General features: G+C 33.5%; 1 protein-coding gene across 4 annotated transcripts in view; it reads left to right on the top strand.

Annotated features, from left to right (window-relative positions):
• Positions 1-16,954, top strand: part of LOC142337888 (uncharacterized) — a 34,627-nt gene extending 17,673 nt beyond the window's left edge. For 3 of the 4 annotated variants that reach the window (XM_075387504.1, XM_075387506.1, XM_075387505.1), the window contains exons 2-6: positions 4,351-4,567; positions 10,720-10,883; positions 13,500-13,793; positions 14,867-14,976; positions 16,712-16,954. In XM_075387504.1, the coding sequence (XP_075243619.1) occupies positions 4,389-4,567; positions 10,720-10,883; positions 13,500-13,793; positions 14,867-14,976; positions 16,712-16,822 (858 nt within the window). In that variant the 5' untranslated portion in view covers positions 4,351-4,388 and the 3' untranslated portion in view covers positions 16,823-16,954. Of the gene's footprint in view, positions 1-3,171; positions 3,254-4,350; positions 4,568-10,719; positions 10,884-13,499; positions 13,794-14,866; positions 14,977-16,711 lie in introns of those variants that run through there. The other variant, XM_075387503.1, reaches the window with a different exon arrangement.
• Positions 16,955-27,241: the final 10,287 nt, after the last annotated feature.

Below are 27,241 nucleotides of genomic sequence, written 5' to 3'. Positions count from 1 at the left end.
TTTAGGCAAAAACACACAATTTCTACACCAAACAGGGCTAAATTCTTCAAAAATCTGATGAAATTTAAAAGTTTTCACTTTATTCCGGACAATTCTCGTGAAAAATCGTGTATAATTGGCTGATTTTTGGATGAATTCTCACTAATTCCTGTTAATTTTGGCAAAAAATAGGAAAATTTGGGCTAAAAACCTGATAAAACCAACTTTGTTTAACTCGAAAACATAAATTTTTGAAAATTTAGGGGTTAAATCGAGGCGTTATGGTGATTGTTGGAGCGTTTGGTTGACAATACAATGTTATTTGTGGCTATCAGAGTGAGTTAATAAATTTTAGAGACACTAATAGATACACTATGCATGTATAATGAAGTAGAACAACGTTAAACTAAGCTTATTTGCATGTGGGTCAATTTGTTTTTGCAGTATTATGGGTTTGGAGAATGATAAGTTCAACAATTAGATGATAAATCAAAAGTTAAGATGTATAAGACACGCTAAGGTTAAGTTATGGACAATAAATGAGAGCTAGGTTAATGAATATGGGTGTATGATTTCGTATATAGGACTAGGGGGGATAGTACCGTTCGTTATGCTAACAGTATGAAAGATTTGATTAAGTTGAACACAATTATTTAGTCTAAAAGTAATATTAATGTGACCGGTCTTGTCTAATTTTGTGCGGGGGGGATACAAAAGACGTCTTTTTATGATACACAATTATGTACTCACGTGTGCGCTTAAAAAACCAACCTACAGTGTCAAAATTTGGGTCTGAGAAGCAAAGAACCGGTGCTCAAAGTTACTAAATCAGTGGACTGTTCTTTTGTGGGGAGAACCCGTCTCTTTTAGTCGGTCGTAATTGAGACGTTCAGAATCTTAGAACATCTCACACAGGTACTGGGATAGCGCGGTATGTGGCCCTACCATAGAACCTGTGTGACCTCTGGGTTTTTGGTTTGGAAAACTAGCCACAAAAAGTCCACCAGGTCCCTAAATGTGTGAGCAACCGACGTTCTTTATTCCTCGTCGCACCAGTTTTTAACTCTGGTGTGGTAGGTATTTTATTCGCTTGATCTTAATTACCACACTAGAGCTAAACCTATTCTATTGTAGCGACCTTAATTACGTGCTAGAATAAGTCTCAGTATATGCTCACAATGTTCTTTGCTAATTTCCAAATCTATGTGTTATTTGCTAGAAAATAAAATTGATTAGATACAAAGATTAATTAGTGAATAGACAGAAAGGATAGAGCACAATTAGGGGGTAAATCTTACTTGAAAATATGGCGGGATATCTGATCTTAATCAATAAATTGAATCCATCTTACTGCTGGATGTGAACATTACTCTAACTCTATTTTTGCTATAAATTTGGCAGACTTACAATCGCTGCTGATATTTCCCTCTTGGTTGAGGAGTAGATATTTCGCTCTTAGAGCAGAGAGAGGAAGAGAGAGAGAAAATTTTTTGGTGAAATTCAAGCGGCTTAAGTTGCGCTGGTTGAGTTGGTGAACTGATTTCCTTCAGCAGCAAGCTCTAGGCTCGTGCGTGTTTATACATGATTCAACACGACTAAAAAATCACAAGACTTATGACTAGCTCCGAATCAATTCCTAGGTCATTCGTGGAGCCGACTATTACTCGTCTTTAGTCATATATTCGTTTCAGGCTTGCTGCTGAAGAACGGCCTGGATAGCTTCAGTATCCTTCACTTAGTACGCGTATTAATAGCGGCAGTGAATCAGCCGGTATAGCTTGTGGAATAGTGTATTAAATAATACACAGCAGTATTTGGTTATGAATAATGTATTCATTCACTCAACGCAATTTACGCAGCATAGCTCTCTCTTAATATTCCGTCAGTTTAGACTAAGTCTAAAGTGTTCACAAAGTCGACGGTTAAATAATTATACTCTCTGTAGTATCGGTAATTGCGACGGCAATTATCCAATTAGCAAAACTACAATAATTGTTCATTGATTCTAGTTTCTTCTATTATTCTAGTTTAGTTTTGTTTGTCTACTGTTCCTCTACACTTGAAATTGGCGTTCAATTAGTGAAGTCGGTGCCAAATTGATTTGACACTTCGGTGACATGGTTTCGGCGTGAACTGAGAAGTTGGTCCGTTTGCAGTATAAAATCTAAGGTGTCCTTTCGGCTTGGGTACTCCATTTTGCAAGAGTGTTTTATCGTGCATTGTTCAATTTGACATTTTAAACAATTTCAGTTGTGTCATGAATTACCTTTGTTTCAATCATATCCAGTTTGGGGACAATTTTCAAATTTTTAAATTATTTTGAATTAGTTCATGGCTCTTTTAAAAACATATAATTTTTCTATCATTATTAAGAGCAGCCCTAATAAACATGAGAATGAGTGTAATGATTGCGTTTCTTTAAAAAAGCTCGTTTCGATTTAATCACAACAATGGGAGTTGAAGACCTCTGTTTGGTTTTGTCGGAGCAAACTGGCAGCTGCCAAACTAGCCATTATAACACAATGTTAAAAATCTACCCAAGGTATTGTCTTTTTAAAACATACTTAAATGGATTTATTTGCCATTATCATGCCTATATGAAACAGTTTACGATGCAAAAAAGTATATTTCACACATTTAATGTAAAGGACGATCTCCTTTGCAAATATTTTGGCGAGCCGGGAAAAAGTTCATGGGTCATTACGACTTGATATTGGATCAGCGAACTTGAGATGCAATTATCCGTCTAAGTATGATAAAACATGCAAGAAATACCAACTAAACTTTGAGCTTTGTAACTGTTTTTGTGGGTCTTATCGGATCATTTGGTATTATTGCAGTGTTCAAATGTCATATAACAGTACTTTTGCAGATTTTAAGATCTTAATGAAAATGAAAATCCGCGAAAACGCTTAAGTTTGATTTTGCAAATAAATGAATTTGCTTTGACGCATACAGGATAGTTAGCAGAAAATTTTCAGAGTTTTTGACTCTCGCAGGATATAAATTGTCCTTCATCAATGCGTAATTTCTCACCAGAATGTAATCTTTGGTGAAACTAAGAAAATGCTACCCTTACGTGAAGAATTGCATTTAAATTGCACAAAGTTTTTTTAAACTAAGCTTCTTTCTTTAGTTGTTCTTTCCTAATTTGTTTTAGGCTTCAAACAAGTTCGTTATCGTTTGCTTTTGTGCCATCAATACGCTATGCAGCACCACGTAAAAGTACAGAGCAAGTGGAAAAAAATATGTCTCGTTGCTGAGCTTGGCCGCGGTAAGACTCTGCACCCACACTGCTTGGGGGGGGGGGGTGCAATAAAAAATAGCAAATTTCGGTTAGCAGAGTTTGTCATTAAAACTCCAAAACTCAAGCAAAATACTGTGTGCTTTATGAAACGTAGGAAATGACCGATTATTGAAGTCTGTTTCAAGGTAATACGAAACTCTTGAGAAACTCCCTCGGGAAGATACTTTTTTATGCATGAGTAAGAGAACTGTCCTGGTACGATAATCACTGGGATACATTTGCATGCCTCGCGAAACGATGCATGTCAAAATGCATTAAAGGTTCTCACAAAACGTTTTTTTTTGTGTTGATTGTCGGATAAATGCTTGCATGTTTTTAGCGTGGTAGCCAATTCTCAACCAATTATATTGGTTTAAAATACTATTTTTTGACGTATGTTTTTTCACACGACACCCAAGTTTTACATGTTAGGAATTAATAATATAATATTAATAAATTGTTTACTGGTGTCTTTACAGAATAAATAAACTACTTACACACTTGATCAAACCTTATAAAAGCAGAGAATCAGAGAGATTGCTATTAGACCATAGAGTCAGTTTTCACTATGAATTTTTCAAAGTAATTTTTATAAATTTTTCTCTAAATTGGAGTTTCTAAAAATAGATCTAACATTCTTGTATCTAATAAACCAAGTACTCTTCCGTGACGCGTACATTTCAAACCATCATTCAATTATTTAAGGAAATCTCTCTTGAAACGACTCCCAGTCTTCTTGAAATATCTAGCATCCAATTACCTTCATCACTCTGAGCTATAATTGATTGGATTTTTTTTGTGTTTGTTAATTATCTTAATATTTTCTGTTTGGTTCATTAATTTACGGTTCATGCTCCGCCTCTAACTTTTTTTCCGCCTCTAACTTTTTTAAGCTTAAAAAAGGTTTGATAACCTAACATGAGACATTGCAATTCAAGTTCTATTTTTTTTATAAATCTAAGATTCTCCTCTCCAGCTGTTTTTTTACTAACATTTGAGAAAGTTCAGTGTCTTTTATTTTTAATTAACAACATTACCGAAATGAATTGTTCACGTTTGTGTTTAAATATTGGTTTGTGTTTTAGAAGCTAAAAATCCACCTCTAACCGCAGAATCGGGCGCAATGTTTTTTCTAGTCCTGTGCCCAATTTTGCTTCAACAGCCTTTCGTTTCCCAAGCACTGCCTCCCTTCCTCACAGATTTCCAGTCTCCCTACCCCGAAGACTTCAGCTCATTTCTGGGTCCCTCCAAACGACACTTCCAGTTCTCACACCAACAACCCTCACATGAAGACTTAGCCAGGTTGGTTTCAGGCAACGTGAAATGATTGTGGGAAAATTTAGTTAGTTGATGTAGAAGATTTCCACAAAAAATGGCAAACGTATCTCAGCTAAGTTTTTAGAAATTATAAAATTTCCAATTTTTAGATATTTTGAAGTGCCCAGACCAATTTCTTCAAAAACCAACAATTAATAAGGCGTTAACAATCAAGGATTTTATGTTCTACGTAAGGAAAAAGATAAATGAACGAGAAACAAATTTAACTGAAAAAGGAGTTATTTGGATATAGTCATTCAGAAAAATTTTTAATGAAGACAGTTGACAGAATGCGTGCCATTTTTCAGTTGGTGCGAGGATACTTCAGTAAAGCTTTTGTTATTTATGTGATTTACTTTTTTGATGTACTGTCGCATTTTTTTTGTGATTTTTTAAAACTAATTTGCGCTTTGTTCTCTATATTTTTTATCTTGGCATCAGTATATAGTTTTTACATTAGGAGTCCCAGTAGAGAAAAGAAAGTTCTGTTGTAAGATCTTACAAGGTTTCCGCAAGTTTGTTCAAGTTAAGCTTAACTGCAGTTGGTTCATTTAATTTAATATGCTATGCTATGAAAAAATGTAGAAAACGATTGATAATAAGTTGCCGAGGTTGTATAAAAACAGATGACCTAAATTGTTAAACCAAAATTATATTAACTTAACAGCCCGTCGAAATTTGGACAGTAATTTTGATAGCTCTTTTTGTCTTTTATTTACACTTCATAACTTAAATTTGTCCCGTTAATCATAATTTGAAGCCCGATTTATGACTCATAAAATTTGCTCCTTTTTTACTCCAGTTTATTCGTCAGCATTTTAATTATGGACATCTTGCCCAAAAAAATTTATTTTGGACTTCTTTTTTCATACTTCAATTTTTGTGCTGTTTTATTTTAGTTTTTTGACAAAAAGCGGATCACGCTTTTTTGGCGCCTTTGACCTACCTATAAAAATGTCTATTTTCGTTGAAAATATCTGTTTTATTAAGCATGTCAATAGATACATTCTGCATTGTAGTGAATAGATGCATTATGCATTATGAATTATGCACTCCGCTCATTCCAGAGTTTTAATTTGCATGTTTGCAAGAATACGTTAATCTGGCAAAGCCTTGCAAGCAGAAAGATGATCTTACAAAATTTTGCAAAACCTTGCAAGCAGAAAGATGATCTTACAAAATTTTGCAAGATCTTGCAAGACAAATTTTTGTAACTGACAGTGATGGAGTAAAAACAGTGCTGGCATACACATTAGGAAACAACAAAAAGTTTTGAATGCAATTAACAACAGCTTTGTAATTGAATTTATTTGTAAAACTTTATTTAAATTTACTTTAACTTAAAGTTATGCAAAATTTGGTAGCAGTTTTTTATATGACGTATCGTAGGCCAATATTTTAAAGAGTTGATGGTTTTCATTGATGCTACTTCTAACTACCAGTATAAACTCCTTGACTATTTCAATCTAAAAAATTTCCCCAGACTACGTACTTTTAATTTGCATGTTTGCAGAGTTTAATTTTATTGTTTGCAGGAAAACGTTAATCTGGCAAACCCTTGCAAGCAGAAAAATTATCTTACAAATTTTTACAAGATTTTGCAAACTATTGTAACTGACAGTGATTGAGTAAACACAACGCTGACATACAAAATTAAGAAGAAGAAAAAGTTTTGAATAAACAACAGCTTTGTAATTGAATTCAATTGTAAAACACTTTTAAAACGTACTTTAGTTTAAAGTTATGCAAAGTTTGTTAGCAGTTTTTTATTAGACGTATGGGTGGCCAAATTTTTTCAAAAGAGCTGATAGTTTCCATTGATGCTACTTCTAACTACCAGTATAAAATCCTTGAAAAATTTCATGACAATTTTAATCTGAAATAAGTTCCCGCCGACTACATAATTTCTAAGTTATAGCTTTATCAAAATTTTTTTGTTTACCTTGTTGCGGAACGTTGTAAATTTTCATGAATAGTCTGAACTGAACGAAAAGCAATTGAGTCCAGAGTCAGCTGTAAGGGCGTCAATTTTTATTAAAATTGTAGTAGAGGCAATAGCGCAAAATATTGCCAACGTTTGTCGAGAAAATATATTTATCTTGGAAAATCTTGTAGGGAAATTATTTGGTCTTGCGCGATAAAATATATTTATTTTGCAAGATTTTGAAAAGTTAACTTTTTTCCCAAAGAGGCAAACTTTGGTCCAAAGTTGAACAAACTAAATCAGTATATGATGTCTGTAAAGTGTTCCAATAGTTTTTTTGAATGAGAGAATTATGTATGAATAAAAGGGGCACTGAAAATATGTATTAAATAAAACTTTCGAATAAACATGAAATAGCAGAAAAATGCTCTCCTATTCATAGTAAAAAATTGAATCGAGCCTAAGATGATTTGCAACAGGGCATAGTATTTTGCACTGAGTTGTAGATAAAGGAGCAGAGAAATTTATTTAATTTACTGCATTTACTAAACAACTTGTGTCAGGTTGGTGAATCTTAGCAATTTTTGTAGAATGGTTTTTTTGTTTGGTTGCAATCGTTTTGTTCAAATGATATCAATGAAACCGAAAAAATTATCTCAAATACAGCTTAGCTCCATTTTCTAAAAGGCAAGTTGAGTATTTCACAGTGTGATTTTTTAAATGTGTTATTCTGTTTTTTTTATGTGCGGAAAAAATAGCTAGAAAATTTTTTGTTTTGTGTCGGGTTTTTTGTTTGCCCTGTCATATTTTGGATCGTTGACAGAAGTATTTTTTATGGAAAATACCATTGTTATTTTGGGGAACCTAGTTATAAATATTTTCTCAATTCTTTTTTTTGGTAGTTTTGATTTTTGTACTTATTAGCTCATGGTTTTGAAGATCTGAGTTTTTGTAAGTCTTCCAATAATTCGATGTAAAAATAATTTAATTTTTCTTTTCTTTAGAATTGTCAGAGTTATTTAGAGAGTGCACAGAAACAAGGAGGCTCGGTAATGTGCGATTGCACATAAGGTTCCGACCCTGGTCATCCACAATTTTGACATAATTCTCCAGCAAATGAAGAACGGATAGAAAAACCCAAAAATTCAAGTATTTTTCAAAAAAAATTGTTGTATGAACAAAAAGATAGCCTCCAAAGCAAATAACTCAATGGAGTGGAAAGTGATGCATTAGATTATTGAGCTATATCATTTTTAAGATTTTAAGAAAGCGATTCAAGACGAACAGCAAAATTTAACAACAACAACAACAACAACAACAACAAACATTAATTACATCAAAAACTTTATGTCTGTTTTAAAAAACAAAACTTAATAACAAAGTCATAAAATAATCAGATAAAACTAAAAATAAACAAAGTAACTTGTAGTTTGCCAGAAAATATATAGGACCAGTCCATAATAAGGCTTGGTAACAGTTAGACAAAAAAGAACAAAAACAGTAAATTTGAAAAATTTGCTTAAAATTATTAAAAACAATTAAATTCAAAGTTAAACCATTAGAAATCAACTAAAATATCCCATGGGTTTACAATTACCAATGCTTCTATAGAAGGAGATTAACAACTGCCGGCCTTACATTGTTTATGCTGTTACAAAAAGGACAACAAATAGACAAAAAACAAAAAATCAATTAAAACTTGCCAGAAAACGCTTTCGAAGACGTAAAGCCATAATTTTGCCTCCAAACTATGTTCGATTGCACCTTTTTCGAACACTGATAGTGTATTACGTGACCTCTCAATAATGAAACTAGTTAACAAATGGACAAAAAAGGGGAAAAAGGCAAAATTAAGTAACACTTGTTTTTTTTTCGAAAAAAAAAATTATTTCCAAAGACATGAAAGCCATTAATTACAAAATAAAATAATTAAATAGGTTGAGACGTGCAACTATGCAGAATATGTCTTACGTCTATAAAAGGAACGTCAAATATGACAAAAATCAAAAATTAAATTATTTTTTTTTGTGAAAAACCTGTGTCGAAAGCCAGTAAAGTCAAAACGAATTCTTTTAAACATTAGATTTTTTGATAGCAATCTTTTTTGGCACCTTCTTTCGACAACAATAATGTCATATTTGGCCTGTAATTAACGAGACTATGTAACAAACAGACAGAAAAAGGAACCAAATTGCGAAATTAATGTGTTTTTTTTTTAATTTTGGAAAACAATTGTTTTTAAAGTCATAAAAGCCATCAGCTATCTACTAATATCAGAATATTGGCTCATCTATTCTTCCATGAAAGCCAATGAGACGGGGTACTTGTACAGGATATTTCATACAACTAAAAAGACAAAGTAAAAATGACAGTTGAAAACAAAATTAAAAATTTCAAATAAATTCTTCGAGAAAGTAGTGTCGAAGACGTTAAAACCGAAATCTAAATATTTAAGGATTTGAATATTATCAATGGTGCCTTATTTTGAACGCCAATAAGTTGATATATGAACTGTCATTAACGGTGATAGTGCGACAAAAATAGAAGACATCAAAAACTAACAATTAAAAAATGTAAAATCTAGTAGTATCAAAGCCAGAAAACTAAAACTTGAGGCGTAAAACCTCAATAAAGATTGAATTTGAATTGAGTAGAAAGAATAAGCATTCTTTCATTGCTGACACTAAGCTACAAGTTGACAAAGTAAGAAAAAATGGAGGCAAATTCAATAAGCCTTTTTTTATTTAAAAGTCAAATATTTTTAAAAGTCAAAACGACCATAAGCTTTCAAACAACAAATTAAATGCATTTATTTGGCGCTAATTAGGAAGCCAATTAGACCTATCACTGGTAAGCTTTGATTTCAAACGTTCTGTTATTTAATTAACAAAAAAAAGATCAAATTTGTTTTATAAAAAAACCGACTGATTACAATCCAAGTTATTTTTGAATTGTAACAAATCAAGAATGGTCTAAAACTAGCCCTGCTAATGCTATTTGTCCATTCAGAAGACCTAACTTTTCGAATGTCATAGACATAGATATTTTGTTAGTTAAAAAATCAAAAATAAATGCTGCGTTTTTGATAATCAACGATTAAAGTTAGCAATAAGCGGCAAAGTTTATATTACAGAGCACTCTCAACTGAAGTTGAAGTAGAAATTGCCTCCTCTGGAGTCTACAAAGATTGTGGTAGTGGTGTTTGGGTGTGCACTTCCTGCAATATTAATCAGATTGGACTGAAGAAACTTATTTCGTGCTGTTTTTGATGAAAAAGTCTGGATTTTGAAATTTGTAGACAGATTTTTTGACAAAGAAATTAAATAGAAATAGTCAAAAAAGTTTTTTGTCCTTAAAATAAAATCAACAAGACTTTCTTAAAAAAATTCTAAAAAATTTTAGCAAAATAGGCGAAATTTTTCTGTCAAAATTCCGAATAATGAACGGAATTCACTCTATTTTCTCAAAAGTTTAAACCTCGATAACTCCGTGTAAAAAACGAAAATCAAATAAATCTTTTTAATTCCGTATTCTACGCTGGACAAGCTTCCTAATGATACCAGTCTCAACTCTCTACGATGAATATATCGATCGGCCAAATTTCACTGAACAAAAAAAACCATTTGAGTATATAGTTCCTCCCCCCCCCCCCTCAAGAGGGGTCGGAACAATAATAAATGTACGGTCTACGTTGATCTATGATTCAGCAAACATGTTTTCAGAAAAAAATCTTAATCATAGTTTTGACTATATCTAATCCAAATAGAAAGTACGTCACATGTACGACGCGTCCTCTCTCCCTCTCTTTGACATCGATGACGAAATAGTTCGCAACGTTTATATAATTATTGCCTTTTGTATTAACTCCAGCTTTTTGATCTTCGCCACAAAAGTAGAAGAGTTAGGCTTTCACTCTTCATTCAAACGAAATTGAGCGTTTTTAGGGCACTCTTTTTGCAACTGAAAAACATTTTTTTCTACTTTCCTATATTTTTCAGTTTTGAGTTTTTTTGATAAAAAATAAATTACGCTTTTTGCGGCAAACTGATTTTAAAAAAAATTGCGCAAATTTTATTTACATTTGCCTCAAAATTGAAAAAAAAATGGTATAAGTGAACTACCGAAAGAATTGATACATTGATTGATGACTCACGCGTGAAAACTTACCATACACTGCACAGAATCGCGCTTTATTGTTTACTTTTTTTTCCAGATACTACAGTTCGTACAATAAGGGTGAGAACCCGAGACACGAGGGCGATTTGAGAGAGAAGTTTGGCCAATTAGCACCTGGAATTTATGACCTCGACTCTCGATCAGAATACGCAGACAGCAACTTCCTCAAATCACTCAATGGCGAACAAATGAAAGTCACAGGTGAGAAATGATACCCAGATTGAATTTCTCGTTCAAAATGATTTATCAAAATGCCGAACCAGACCATTTTTGCTTATGAAAATACCCAGGCAGACGAAATCACCGATGATTTAGACTTTCACTCGTTCAAAGTTTCGGTGCGTTCATGTGCTCGTTCAAAAATTCTTATGAAAAGACCCCTCCAGACCAAAATGCGATATGATCCAAAATGCTCGTTCAAGTTATGGAAAGACTCAGGCAGACCAAAAAAAAATCATGATCCAGACTTTGAAGCGTTTGTGTTTAAAGAGAAGACCAGCCTTTAAAAAAGCATTTGAAGAAGACTTTCAAAGAAAGTTCTCAATTTGTTAAGCTGTCAATGTATTGTTTAAGTTTTTGCCTCTACTTTTATGAGTTAACTTAGGTGCTCTCTTCACAGCTTAGTAAATCTTGAAGTCAGCACGTTCTTGAAAAGCCTAAAACGGCATCAGACACGCCTGGAGAAATTTTTAAATCAAAACGAAAACAAATAAATCAAATATTATAAATCAAAAACTGTCTTATATGAACGTTTTTCGGTATTCATTTTATCTGCATAATTTAAATTTTATCATTTTTTATCATTTTATCATTTTCAAAAGGTGTTCAATTTACAGAGTTATTTTTAACAAATTTTCACATCTGTTTACACGATGACAAGGATAAAGTAACATTCAATATTGCTGCTCAGTTCTACTAATCAGCAAAAATATAGGCTCAGTCCTTTTTTCACAAATTTCTTCAAAGATGACTGCGAATAAAGAAAGGCATTTAAATGGAATTGAGTGCTTTATGAATTCGAAATCTTTATGAAAGTTTTGAACAAAAAATACCTTTAAAAATTCATTTTCCATAGGTAGTGTTCAAAAGAAAATGAATTTTTGTAAGACGGTATCATCTGACTACATTATTAGCAATTGATCCGGATGACTCAATGGTAAAAGACTGTCATTTTGCAGGAGTTTTTCTAGAATTGGAGTTTTCTTGCTATAATACCGTCAAGATCTTTCATTTTATCCTTCGTTGACAAAACCCATGAGAAATCTGCAATTTAACTCTTGCAGTGATATTGAATACGTTTGTGTCCAAATACTAACTACGTGCGAAGACTGAAACAATATATTAAAGGACAAAATACGTCAATTTTGTTTCCCGAAAAAATAAAAATTGATTCATCTATTTTTTTGCTATTGATCATTATTATACACAAACGTAGAAAACTTTATGAAAAGAAAAATGATTGCTATGGGATAATGCAACCTGTTTGGTATGCCCTCCTGGTAGGTTTTTCGAGAAGACTGAAACAAAATAATCGTGGACAGAAAAACCTCTGCAAGAGTTTTGAATTAGCCGAAAATGTATTAAAAATTTTCAAATTATACTACGATTGAATTCGTTAGAACTGCTCTATATTAGTCAGTTGGTATTGGCTATTCTTTTTGCTTCCTTCAAGACCTCTGTAGCAAAACAAACTTAATAAGCCTTTTCAGACCTATCATAATTATTTTTAGCGTCTCTTCTACAACTGTCTGTGTCAACCATGAAAGGACCTGTTTAAATTTCGCTGACGATGATTTTTTTTCTTGAGAAAGACGGTTATTTCGTATCAGATTTTTTCTTAATGGTTTCAGAGATGACTTTTTTCTCCATAAGATGGCTATCTTGATATGGCCTTGCTAAGGGACTGTTTTCTTGTAAGACTTGCAAGAGTCCTATTATGTGACCATCTTCTAGCAAGGTATTCCGAAATAACAGTCTTAAGCAAGATCTTACATGAGAACCGTCATAAGCAAGAATCTCGCAAGACCTTGTAAGCTTTTGATTGGAATTGGACTATAAGGAATTAAATAAAACCCATATACAACTGTCTTTTGACAATCGTTATTGATGATTCCACTCTTGTTAATGAGTTGTTTCAAATCATTGATTACTCTATACGCCGAAAAGCAATTCCTGTATATGAAAAAAACCCTCTTCAACTGATATAAGTGTTAAAAAGTTGAGAGAGAACAATCAAATGTAAGTTTTGCATAAAATAAGCTTGACATAGCTTGACAAGAAGCTCTACTTGTTCAACGTTTACTTGGCTAGAGAAATGAAGCCTTGAGGAAAAAGAAAGAACGTGAGAACGGGTTATAAGAGATGCCCAAGTTCGAGAGCTTAAGACCAGTTTGTGTAAATTGGTAGCACCCTTGGCTTGCTAGTAAGAGATGCTGGTTCGAATCCAGTACTGGTCCATTTTCACAGTAGTTGCACCTGCTTATATCCTCAACATGTGCATACCAATTTTTCAAAGTGTAAGATCTTACAAAACTATATTATCAGCACTTATCGGATCAGCGCAACAAATGATTACGAGTTGAAGAGATAACGATAACGTGCACAGATATCTATTCTGAAAATTGTTATATACATTGCCCCCCCCCCCCCAAATTTAATTATTTTTTTTCAAATTGATCCTTGTATAAGTACTAAGTTTCCATAAGATCCATATATGGCGTATATGATTGCTAATTTCCTTTTATGGTGATCCACTCGGGATGTCTACTCTACACATAATCAATTCGCGTTTAATTCTTTGATGTCTATTTTCCACAGGCGGCAACGGAGCAATGGGTGCTTACAACAACTACCCCGTATCAGTTATTCCTGGCCACACTGATAAGATATCCCCACCAAATGACGACTCCCAATTCGACCAATCAGATTCGAGCAGCAACAGTGACGTCATGAATGAAATCGATGAACAATTGGCGGCCGCTATGGGAGAGGGCCAGGGTTCCGCGGATGACGGTGGGGAGGGGGCAAGTGCAATGAACCCCTACCCCACCCCTCCCAATCCTTGTCCTCTGCCGTACCCGGACGAGGAAGGAAAAGTGAAGCCATTCACGAGTGAGTTTTTGAATCAATTGCACTTTTCAATTCCTTTTGTCCCATCTCATAACTGTTCTTTTATGACTCTCAGCCGAATTTAGTACTGAGACAGAGTCTAATTCAGGTCACATTCGCTCTGAATTTGTCTGATTCAGAGCTAATTCAGTGATTCATTCTGAATTACCTTCTGATTCAGGGGAATGCAGAATACGTTCCCTGAATTTGCGCTCTGATTCAGAGAAATTCAGAAATTACTTCACAGTTGGTTCTGAAATCCTTCGAATCAGTACTAAAACTTGAAGTTTCTCTGAAATTGCTCTGAATCAGTACTGATTGTCACTGAACTTTAGGAACGGGTTTTTTATAACATTATAGCTTGAAGCTGTTAACAATACTTACGAATTTATGATTTGGTTCAAATGTAACGCAGCTATAGCTACCATCAATGATGCGAATGATTTTTACGCAATAATTTATTATCATCAATGTTTTATATATCAGTACATTAAGATTGATCTAATTAGCAGGAATTATTGTTCTAAAAATTTTCTTTGGCTGTACCAGTATAATCATTTTAGCGGCCAACATTGGTATGCATCACTGTTGGCCGCTAAAATTATTATACTGGTACAGCCAAAGAAAATTTTTAGAACAATATTTCCTGCTAATTAGATCCATCTTGATGTACTCATCTATAAAAACATTGATGATAATAATTCATTGCGTAACATTCATTCAGATGATTTGATGGTAGCTACATTCAGCTTAGTGAATTATACAGTTGATAATTTGAAGAGGAGTTTAATATTTTCAACCAATGAGAAAAGAGGTGAGAAACCAATGAGAAAAGAGTATTGGTGAGGTTTTATATTCGATATATTCATTTTTACTCGTGTAAATTACGCTAATATTTTCACCTTGTGAAGAGCGTTAATGCGCTCGAAATTGCAAACGTACGTGTTGGCGAGAAACGTAATTAAGAACCGATTATGGAAGCAGTTTTATTGGACTTCCGAGTTTTTTTTATTGTTTATATGACGAGCTGAAATTGCATGTTTCCGCAGAACTAATTTATACACTTTGTGTTTCAGTTGTGAATGGATGTGTTCCCAAGTGGGTTGATGACGCGGAGCTGAGCAAATGGTTTCAGGACCAACAAGTGGGAAAGAGTGACTCAGAGCACAACCAGGGCGCAGATAAGGTCAGATAATTCCTTCCTTCATCTCAGTGTCAAGACAAAATACCCAATCCCATTATACCCTATGTGACAAAATACCCAAATTATACCTAATATTGAAACCTAAGGTTAATACTACCAGAACTGTTGTTTAGCATAATACTTCCCGGGTCGAGGTTTGGCGGTGAATTTTTGTAAGAAATGCGGTGAAAAATTTTTTTCAACGCGTATTTCTCACATCTTTTCTCAATGAATGCGGTGAATCGCGGTGAAGTATTTATTTTCACAGCGTTTGCGTTTTCTTACAAAAAGAAACTTCCTTACACGGAATGGAACCGCTTACCTCCTGCATGCCCTTAATTTATTCCACTGCGCCAACTCACTTAATTCTATCATTTTTCTTGTGAATTTAAATCAGATTCAATAAACGTTGGAAAGCTAATGCGGGGAATTTTTGTAAGAAATGCGGTGAATTTCGAGGCGATTTTTTGTTAGAAATGCGGTGAAATGCGGTGAACTATTTTCTTTCACCGCATTCACCGCAATCACCGCATTTCTTACAAAAATTCACGGCATTTCTTCCAAAAATTACCCAAAAACCTCGACCTGGGTTAGTTTGTAGATTTGGCCAGTACCCACGTCCATGGTTATGCCTCGTTGGCCTGTGGAACTGGATATGAAACTATCACGACCAAACTTGACGTTAAATTATCAGCTTGATATTATGATAAAACATACTTGTAATACTGAATGCTAATTTGTAATCGTATAATTGAACGAAAAGATCAAAGGAGTAAATTGGGTATAAGTGCATTGGGTATAATGACACTTGGGTATTTTGGCATTGGGCATTGTACGTGTCCGGACAAAAAAGTACCAGACAACAGTTTTGTCGGTTTTTTCGGACTATTTTGTCTGGTACTGTTTTTTCTGTGACTTTTTTCAATTTACGATTGTTTTGTCTCTGGCTGTCTGTTTTTGTCATTAAACAAAATTTGTTTTCTGTATTAGGCTGCATAAAAAAACTGATTTACTTTTTCGCGCTGATAATGGTCTGCATATAGTCTATTAAGCGATGGTATTGTAGACATTACAATTATATAGGGTGTAAAAATTAATAGATGATAATATTCGACAAGGGTTTCGGGTTATCTTTTAGTAAGTTTTGTAATAACCCAGCTTGTGGTATATCACGGCAATAAAGTTGCCACTTAAGCAGAGCTGTGGTGCAACGGTAGCATGCCTGAACGCGGTTCTGGGGATAGTAGGTTCGAGGCCTCGAAGCTCAAATTCTCTAGCAGTATATTAGGTTAGCTAATACCACAGTTGGTTTGTTACAATTTTAGTAAAATGTAAATTTGGTCCTTTATTTTCAAGCAGCTTTCATATTTTGAACCGTATCATAAAAAAACTTACATGGAGACTAGAAAAGCGATTCTCAACTTCTGAGCAGTTCAAAATAAAGCGAAATTGTTGGTTTTAATTCCCTCATAATCAATAACTTTTGTGTGCTATTGACGCACATAACTTGATGGATTCTGGACTGATTTTGCGGGATTTTTCAATAAACTAATATTTGATGAAATATCTAAAAAATGCTTATAAGATCATATAAAAGTAGGAGTTCTTATAAGACACTTGTCAGATCTTAAACTATGTCAATACTTCTTGTGAAATTGTTAACGATCAAATTTCTTCTTATAAACAGATTCTAACCGGATCTCGCTTTCAATGAAAATGCACTTCATCCATTTTTCAGGGTCACGTGAAGAAATCACTGGAAAGTGCCAATGAAATATCCCACCAATTTCCTCACTACATAAAGGCGGAGGAGAAACGAGACACTATCAAAATGAAGAAAGGACATTAAACAAACAAACAAAAGTAAACAATCCAAGACCACTTCAGCTTATTGTCAAACTCTGATATCTACTTGTGCTGTTAATCAAAGATCATTAGCGTCTTCAATGATTCATTGTCGCAAATTTAAGTCTGTTATTGCCCTGCCGTTTTCAAAATGAATTTTTAAAATATTTCACATTAAATAACTCTTAGCTTCTCTAGTTGAAAGGTTCGACTTATTAGAGGACCGTGGTCGATCGATATCGGGTATGAAACGACTTTGGGTCGACGTTGGTGGTCGTCTTGACCATATAATTAAGGTAGGGAAATTGCCCTCCCCTTACCTCGACTTTATTAGTCTTTTCATATGGTATCCCCACACCTGGCCACCCAACGGTTCGTCTTATCGTGGTATGCATGTTTAGAATCAAAGCTCGACTTGATGATTTGACTTCATGTCCTGTATCACACTCCCAGATTGTTAAAAGCTCTCCAAAATACATGAACACCAAAAGATTTGGCATTTGGGATTCTGGTCAGACATTCTTTTATTATTTATTTGAAATAGTCAATTCAAAACAGATTTGCTTGCCACACACTTTTGCGAAAATGTTTTGTTAGTACCCTAGTTGACGCAGGTAACTGGCTGTAAAAATGGGGCATTTCCATGGTCTTTAGACTTTTTTCAACATTTAAGATTCCTAGGTTTGAGCGTACTGATTTATGGTATTTAATTTTAACTTATATTTTGGAATGTACAAAAGTGTTCACCTTTCTTTCCGGAAAAACAACTTTTTCAACACATTATTGATCCTTTGGAAAAGTTTTCTAAGAGATCAACATGAGAGAGCTATCACATCTATTAAACCTCATCAAGAAAAACAAAAATAAATAAGAAATTATTTCGTATCGGCAAAGTTCTGTGCGACCCATTGTGTGATCGCAGACGATCATATACTGGAGGCAAAAAATAAAAAGATTAGAAGTAATTCTTGCTTTTTGTTTTTGAACACTCAAAGAAAGAAGGAGCTAATACTATTTGAATTCTTATAGCTTAAATCCAAGCATAAATTAGATATAAATTTATTTTCATTGGACTACGGTTTAAAATATCAGTAGAATAGGTATTTGCGGACCTCCCTAAAAAACCTCAAGTCGACCAAAATCCTGATTTCTCTTGAAATGAAGACTTGTTCGAGTTTCATTAGTCTGCTTTAGACTCTAGGCGCCACACCGACTGCTGAAACGTGGACAAGTTTCCATTTCGAAAGAAATCGGGATTTTGGTCGACTAAACATCTTGTAGGGTGGTAATGTTCAAACCCCTTCCCTACAGTCAAATTGCCGCTTCCGGCTGTAAAGTTTACTGCAGAAATTAAAGATAACTTAGCTCCTAGATTCTGATTATGGCTCATTGGTAGAAAAAAATGTAAAAATGGTCTCTTGGACACCAGAAGCCTCAAACACTGGAAATTTACAAAACTTTGTTTAAACATTTTTCATTTTTTCGAATTCTTAAATGACCTGGAATGGATTTTGAACTATAAGAATGCGCGGAGGAAAAAGTTTGATCTGAAAATGGTTTTAAATGGATTTTGCGCTATAAAAGAACACTCAAAAGTCACTTTTGACTTGATATTTTCTATGACAATGTCTCTAATAAATTAAAGATTAAAATATTTTTTGAAAAAGCCATTTTAATAACTTGATGTTTTTCAAATTTATAAAGAAACTTTTTTCCTTAATTCAAATTTTCATTTGAGAATCGGCATGACAACTATTGCAAAGGTAGACTTGAAAACATTCATGAAATTTATTATCAAATGGAAGACTATCCAGAAAATAGTAAACGGTTTCTGAATTTTTTGAACCCAGAAAATAACTTGGAAACTGCTCTGAAAATTAAGAACCTATGAAAGCCTTATTGCTGTGGACAATTCCTCGCTGTACAGATCTTTAATTTTTGTTAAATCTTCCGATTACTTACAATGCGTCAGAATTTATTGACGAACATTTTCAGAAAAGCCTTGGTTGCTCATACACTTTAACTCGTTTGATCGCAAAAACTTTTGTTGATCACATGATCGGCTTTATGTTTTGTCTTTTTGTGAAAACGTTGAATGGAAACTATTTAATTTGCTGGAATTTTGAAGTCGGAAGTCGTTGTCTGAAAATTTGAAGATTTTTTTCAGAAGAGAACTGGATTCATCATAAGAGAACAGTCAATATGTTGGAACAACCATTCTGACACAATCTTATTTATTTAGGTTGTTTGCTCCCACTCACTGTCTGCTAGTCCAAAAAATTTCGTTGGTGGGTTAGAACATTTTTACAAGGTTCGTCTGTTAACAATGGCACTTATACTTACTGGTTTGTTTGTATCTCAGATTTTCAGTGCAATTAAACTTCGATAACCTTCAGGAAAGTTTTATGATGAAGGTTAAAACTGGAAAAAAGCACAGCAAGCACTCTCACAGAACGAAGTAACAGAAATGGAAACAATTTTGTGACCCAAATTTGAAGATATATTTAACCCCGTTAAGCATTTTACGTGTTCTCATCATTGTGCTTGCCTGAATACCAAGAGAAAAACGTTGTACCAAAGGAAAAACATATTATTATTTATGTCAATCATATTGATAAAAAAATTACAGTCATGAAGACAGATTATTTCGCGGAAACAGCAGACTTTTGCAACACTGTTGAAGTTGAGACACTTGAGAAGTATTTTTCACTGCTTAAATTTTTTCCATATACCATTTATTTACATCATAAATTGAAAAAAGCAAAAGCAAATAAACCATTTATCTATGTCCTAGTCGCCAGTATCAAATCAAAAACCCCTAGACAATGACAACTTGCCTGAAGAAATCAAGCTCGCGGTCAGCAAAGTCATTGGGGTCAATTGCCAGCTATGGAAATGACTATAGCGTGCAAGTAAATTAAGTTTCTGAACTTACTGAAAAGTTACTTTTCTTATAACTTTTAGGTATCTGCAAAATTATTTAGCTCAAAACTTTTTAAGGGAAGTTAATGCTGCAAATTTTAACACTTGTTTTTGCAGTTCAGTAAATTGAAACTCAGTTGTTCTTCCTTTTTTGTATCAATTGGTCGAAAAGAGCACAAATCATTGTTTCTTTCCAAAAAATTAAGAAAGGAACAATGTTGGCTCCAAGTATTCTTACTATTCGGTCTTCTTCATTTCGATATATGAAAAGAATAGCTCTGATTCTTGAACCTTTTTCCGAAAATTTAAAAGAAAATAGAACAAAAATTAGTCCATAGCGGCTGCAATCGACAGCCAATCAAATTTTTCGTAGAAATGTTCTAATAGAAAAAAAATTTTTTGGGTAATGTATGAATATCAATTGTAACTAAATGTTCGTTGAGTCCAACTGAAGCGATTTAAGCTGTCCTACAGTATGCAAGCTTAGAAGCTTATATATATATATATATATATATATATATATATATATATATATATATATATATATATATATATATATATATGTATATATATACATATATATATATATATATATATATATATATATATAATCCGCTACACTCGTTAACAGAAAGAGTTTTGTGCTATTGAGAATTAATACTTTGTGCTTTAAGACGTGAAGACTTCAATTACTGAGTAGTATCTGTTCTGAGAATGCAAGCACGAAGTCGGATCGTTACAACTGTTTATACCATTACCCGGGTCGAGGTGTCACCGCCATTCAACGCAAAATTATGTGAGATAAGCGGTCAATGCGGAAATTTTTGTAAGAAAAGCGGTGAATGCTGTGAAATTACATAAATCAGGCGGTGAATGCGGTGAAAAAAAGTTTTATCGCCTGGTAGCGCTGAAATTACATAATTTCACCGCTGAATTTATTGGTGAAACTACATAATTTCACCGCTTCGAAGAAAGTGTCCAAATTATGTAAGATAAGCGGTGAATGCGGTGAAATTACATAAATTCACCGCTCAACTTAGTGGTGAACTTACATAAATTCACCGCTTAGAAAAAATTGTTAAAGATGTTTGAGATCAGCAAAGAATGCAATGAAATTAATGGTGAGTGTGGGAGGAATTGTATGATTTGCCTTCCCTCTAAAACTACCCCCTAATCTTACATCTTTTTGACACTTTTTTCTAAGCAGTGAATTTATGTAATTTCTCCACTAGAGTAAGCGGTGAACTTACAAAAATTCACCACATTACTGCGCTAAAATATGTAATTTCGCCGCTAAAAATGCAAATCTTACAAAAATTCACCCGGCATGTTTTGCAGAAAGTAGAGTGATTTCGATTTATATTCAAACAAAAAATAATAAAACTTAGTGAGAGATGGCGCAGAGGAAGAAGAAGTGGATGACATGCAGAAGGTGAGAGCTTCGGACCCTTGTAAGGGCGGTGAAATTACATATTTTAGCGGTGAATTGTGGTGAATTTTTGTAAGATCACCACTTAGTCTAGCGGTGAACTTAGATAATTTCACCGCATTCACCGAATTTCACCACAAAATTATGTACAAAATTTGCGGTGAAAAAACTAACTTTTCACCGCTTATCTTACATATTTTTTCATTTTTTTCTCGACCCGGGTATAGCTATCCAGCATTAAGACTAACAGGGTTCGGAGGACAGGAAACTAATATTATTTTCTGACAATTTCTTATTAAAGAACTTTCTATGTAAAAAAAGTATTTTTGCATGAAAATTAGATTAGAGGAATGTCCAATCTCACTGTCTGACATCTCTTAATTTCTATCGAATTTACAAAGTAACTTAGACTCATTTATTTTTTTGCTATTTTAATCTTTGTCAATTAGCTGATTCTATTAACTCTACCCCTTCGTTCTTGGTTTATTTGAGATGATGTTTAGCACAATTTAATTTTGCATTTAACAATTTTGAAAAGTTTGTATTGCTGTGATGACAATGAGCACCAAGATTTGCTCACTTTAAATATAAAGAATCTCAAACTTGCCTCACTTTTGGTGACACTAGGTGCTAGGTAACTGCCGAGACTAGAACCAGAAGTTAAGCTCACAAATTATATATGTGGTTCCGCAGTTTAACCCCATCATTTAGGTTGTATAGTCGGGACCATTAGTATAAATGGTTGTCCCAGAGAGCATTCTCTTTAAATAAAATTAAACTCGTGCATTTTTAACTTCGTTCTAACTTGGTTTGCGAAATTTGTTCTCATCTCGCATAAAAGATTCTTTATTAACTTAACACATAGTCTGATATAATTAATATAATTCAGTACAACAATATTTTGACTAGCCTTAGTGCAATTGACCCATGAATCCTCTCTACCTAAAACACAACCTGAAATTTAAATTTAATCTTTCTCAGGCAGTGATCGTGCAGTATATTGCCTCTTTTTAGAAGTCTCTATAGAGTATAAGATACTCTTCTCATTAGAAGCGAGGCCAACGGCTGCCGCCGCACAATTTAGCAGTGATACAAGACAACAGTAATTTTCTTCTCCTTTTTTAATGATAGAGCATTAGATTGGTCTGAAAATGAGATAAGGGACGCCACAAATTGGACTAAATTTAAAGCTGTATTGGTTCGGGGATTGAGAATCTTGAGAATCTTTTATTCTTGAGAATCTCCAGACGTTTCTTTCAGAGTTTTGTTATGAATAATTTGTTGATCAGTAAGTTTTTCTTGAAATACCAGCATTTTAATATCAAATGAAAGACATTTTATGATCAGCTTTGGAAATATCAAAAACGCTACATTTTAAAATTTTCATGAATTTCCTTCCTAATTATCTCTGTAACAAAAACACAAATAAAAATAAATGACACGTCAGACATTGATTTCACGTAATCAAATTATCAGGTGAAAGAAATTCAAGTGAGATATATACTTTTCTAAATAAGTGTCGAATAAATTTTTGAAAAAACAAGGTATCAAATTATATAAAAATACGTGCAAAGTAAAACAAATTTAGCATCAATTAAAACTGAAGCAGGCAAAAAATCGATAGTAAGACTTTGTTAGTGACACTTTTGAAAAACTATCTAGATGCGGTGTTTAATTTATGTTTTTGTCATCCTTAAAAATTGGAACGTTCTTAAGAAATTTTCTATGCTTTATCATTAAACTAAGAGATCGTTTCATTGTTGTTTTTTTTTTAAATTAAAAACTTTCGAACTCTCCCTTTTGTAAAACTAAACTTATTATAATATGATTAACAAGTTAGTGGACTTAGCACTGTTTGCCTTTTGGGCCTCTTGTTAGCCCAATTATGGACTCGACCAAATGGGACTAATTGTAACTGTATGCTGCCATCGAGCCAGCGTAGAAGTCACTATCTCTAATCAAAACTTAGAACCAAAGAATTATGACAATTTGAAAGCTGAGAGGGAGATAATGAGTTCTATTTCTGCTTATACCAGACTGCCTCAGCATCAGTTTTCACCAAACTAAAAGTGAACAACTTTCAGTTACGCCAAAAGACAGCTTTAAAAAAGCTGTTGGTTTCTGCTGATGCCTGATAATTTGTTCAATTTTTTGTCATCAAAAGGAAATATTAGCTGAGCTCAAATGGTAAAACACCGGTTCTAGATGCACTGCGCGAATGTTAAGTTGAATTTCTAGCTGAGCTGTAGCTGCGTTGATTCAGCTGGTTTTCATTATCACTCTGGAATTCCTGGAATTGAAACTAGAAAACTTCTTAAGGAAGTGCCACAAAAAGTGAGAACTGATGTCTGTCACTCAGTTAGTAACTGTAAAAACGTCTCTGTTGTTGTTGGTGCCGGAAACATGGGATGCGTTGCCTGAAAATGTTTGCCACGGAAAGATTTTTGACTTTACTTTGAATCAAGATTTGCTCACTTTAAATATAAACCCGTACCGAACTCCAAGTGTAAATCAGTACTGGGCAATTGTAAACGCAAGTCTCCCATGTATTATATATTGCTCACTTTATCGCTTGAAATGCGCTTCTTTCAAGCGTATATTAACGGCGCAAAGGATTAAATTTCACCAGTCGTGGTGGCGGAAAAAGGAGGGCAAAGGGCTAGGGAGAGAAAGATTGTGGGTTCAGTCTACGTACGGAACTTATTTTTTTTTAAATTTTTTCCCCCAAGTCTGACCATTGTAAAATCAGACTGAATGCAAGTCTGACAAGTCAAAAAAGTGACATGAATCAGTCAGTCTATGGTTCAGTAATGATGAGAAATTGTATTTATACTGGCCCAGTACTGAAACGCACTTGGAGTTGGGTACGGGGAGAATCTCCAACTTTTCCAAAAAATTTGCCCTTTTTTTTGGTGACACTTCTTTAATAAGTTTCCATAGTTTTTTAGTTTCATTTTCAAGAATGAATTTGACCCTTAGTGGTCATAAAATTCAAACGTAATTGAGTGAAAAAAATCAACTGCATTTTTTTTTCACAGAAAAGAGGAATGAAACAATGTTGGCTCCAAGTGTTCGTAACATAGGTTTTCCTGATTTTGGTCTTTTTAAAATAATGAATTATTGCAAAAATTGCTATCGTTCAGTAGAAAATGAAAATGATTTGCTTTAATTACCAACAATTCAACAGCAACTGAAAGAAACTATTTGACAGGAAATATCGAAAACTTGCTTTTTTTAGGATTCTCCTTCTTATATATTTTTCCTTTATTGCAGCTGTCATAAAAAGACAAACAAAAACGAGAGGCATGTCGGACAATTTTTGCACTCAATCAAACTAACAGCTTATAAAACTCGGGTGAGATATCGACTTATCTCAATTAGTGTCAAAAATGTTTTTCAAAATGACGAGGGTAACAAATTTTGACTAATTTTTACTTGCTTCATACACCAAAAGTGAGGTTTCCGTGATTTTTGGTGTATATTTAAAAAACAATTTATGATTGCGCACAATTATATAATTGAGTATAAAAACAAAATGGTTTGCCTCAAAACAATGCCAAAGATCCCCAAAATGGAGAACCGATGGATTTAAAGTGTCTCAGAGCGTGTTCTGAACCCGGAGAGCTCGAGTTTGGTCTTATTGTGTCAAGTTTAGATGATATTTTTTTCTCCAAACTCCAATTTTTGTGACCAAAAAAAGTGAACAGATAGATTACTAGTTTCCAAGTTTCTGATAATCAAGTTAGAATTAACTTTATTAATTTTTTCCTCAAATAGAAAAGAAAAATCAGTGGTCCTTCTGTCAACATTTTCAGTTTCTTTATTTTCCATAATTGTTCTGAGAACCATAAAAGTGGATTGAGCAGTGCCATTGTTAATGTAGTTGACACAGTCAGACAAAAACGTAATAACTTAAAAATTTTTTAATTGGGATAACTTTGATTACTTGATAGTTATGAATTCTGTTTCGTAAAAAAAGTACAGCCAAAAAAAAATGTTTAACTGTAATAATTTGGTCCTTTCTATTGTTATTTACTGATTTACTACCCGTTGTATAAACTTTTAAAATGAAAATAAACGTGAATTTCGTGGCGTGGGTTGATTAATAAATTAAAGTTCCACTTTGTGACCGTTGAACTCACTTCTATGCGCTGAAAAATTGAGAAAAGCTTCCTCTTTTCAATGTGAAATTATTTGCTCGAAATAACTTGCTCGAGATTTGATTTTGAACTAAAATTACAGTGATAATTACGGAAATGATTGAACGTCACCTTGTTCGGAAAAATGCCAGAAGAACCATAGCTTGGTGGTTTTTCGTTCACACTGAAATTATATGTGCATTGAAACATCGGAAACATCGAAAACTCGATACTTTTTAAGATTCTCTCTTGATATGTCTTCCTAATTAGCTCTGTCACAAAAAACTAACAACAATTAAATGCAGATCAGGAATTGTTCTGACTCAATGAAATTAACAGCCGAAAAAATTAGGGTTCTCGAATACTCTTCAAATTATTTTCCAAATGACAAGGGTATTAAGTTTTCAAAGGGTATGTAATTAAGTGAATCAAAAAAAATTTAAAGATCAAAGTAAACTTAAGCGTGCAAAATATTAAAAGACTGACATTGTTAGTAAAATCTTTGAAAAATTGATTAGATTAAAAATTTACATTCCGTCTCTCAAAAAATCCGGTGTTGCGTTTTCACAAAAGTATGTTTTGTCATCCTTGAACATCGGAACGTTCCTAATAAGTGTTGTATGTCATTAGCACTAACCTGAGTCATGGCATCGTTTCATTGTTGCTATCTGCTATCATTTAGTTCCAACTAAAACTTCCAACTCCTCTTTTGTAAAATTAAACCAATCACAATAGGAGTCACAAAGTAGAGGTTTTTAGGATTTTTTAATCTTTTTGGGCACAAAAATTTTGGGACGGCAGTTAAAAGAGAGATAATGAGGTCAAGTTCTGTTTATAAGAGATTTCCTCAATCTTAAATTTTTCACCCTTAACAGCGACACTTTTATGCTTTCAAAGAGATGGCTTTGAAAATTCTTTTTGTTTTTACAGATGACAGAAATAGAAATGTCCATTTTTTTTAACAAGATGAAGTTTTAGCTGAGCTTAAATTAGATATAAAACAGGAATTCTAGGTCTGCACAGCGCGGATATCAAGTTGATTTTCTAGCTGCGTTGATTCTGCTGGCTTCCATTATTACTTCAAGAATCCAAAAATAAGCGTAAGAATTGATGTCACTCAGATAGTATCTGTCAAAACGTCTCTGTTGTTGTTGACGAAAATCCGGGGTGGGTTGCATGAGAACGTCTGCAGGGGCAAGATTTTTGTCTTTTCTTTGAATCATGATATGCTTACTTTAAAATTAAAAATTTCTCCAACTTGCTTTATTTTTGGTGACACATCCCTTAATTAATTTCCAGTAAATTTATGAACTTATTGACAGGTTAATTTTTTTTAAATATTTTTTAATTATATGTTAATGACAAATAAGAATCTTTGCGCTAGTTTTTTTTTTGCGTAGTAATGATTTTGAAGCTGCAAATCTTTTTTAACATGCATACTGTTATCATGGTTCTTCCAGTTCCGTTTCCAGGAGTTATAATGATCTTTATTAGTTATCAGACTTAAGCGTAACTGAGTGAAAAAAAATCATGAGTTTGCACAAGTAATTGTTTGTTTGTGTTTTTGTCTTTTTTGAGCTCAAAGGGATTTTGTCTTTTTGTCTTTTTTGTCTTTTTGATTTAGCAGTTGAGAGGTAGATAGTGAGTTCCAATTCTGTTTACAACAGATTGCCTTAAGATCAATTTTTTTCGACCTAAAAATTAACATTTGTTACTACCCAAAAAGACGGCTTCAAACACTTGTTGGTTTTTACAGATGACTGAAAGAATTAAATTGAACCTAAAAAATCTAAGAGTTTATATGAATCTCAAGGATTATCAAACATAAAACGTAAACTGAGTGAAGAAAGTCACAACGATTTTGAATGTTTCTTCTTTGAAAAGAGGAAAAGTGGAAAGAAACAGAGTTGGCTCCATGTGTTCCTAGTATCGG

Source organism: Convolutriloba macropyga, chromosome 4 (assembly GCF_964194025.1).
Source record: "Convolutriloba macropyga chromosome 4, txConMacr16.3, whole genome shotgun sequence".
Lineage (NCBI taxonomy): Eukaryota > Metazoa > Xenacoelomorpha > Acoela > Convolutidae > Convolutriloba > Convolutriloba macropyga.
This window is presented reverse-complemented; position numbering and strand designations above follow the sequence as displayed.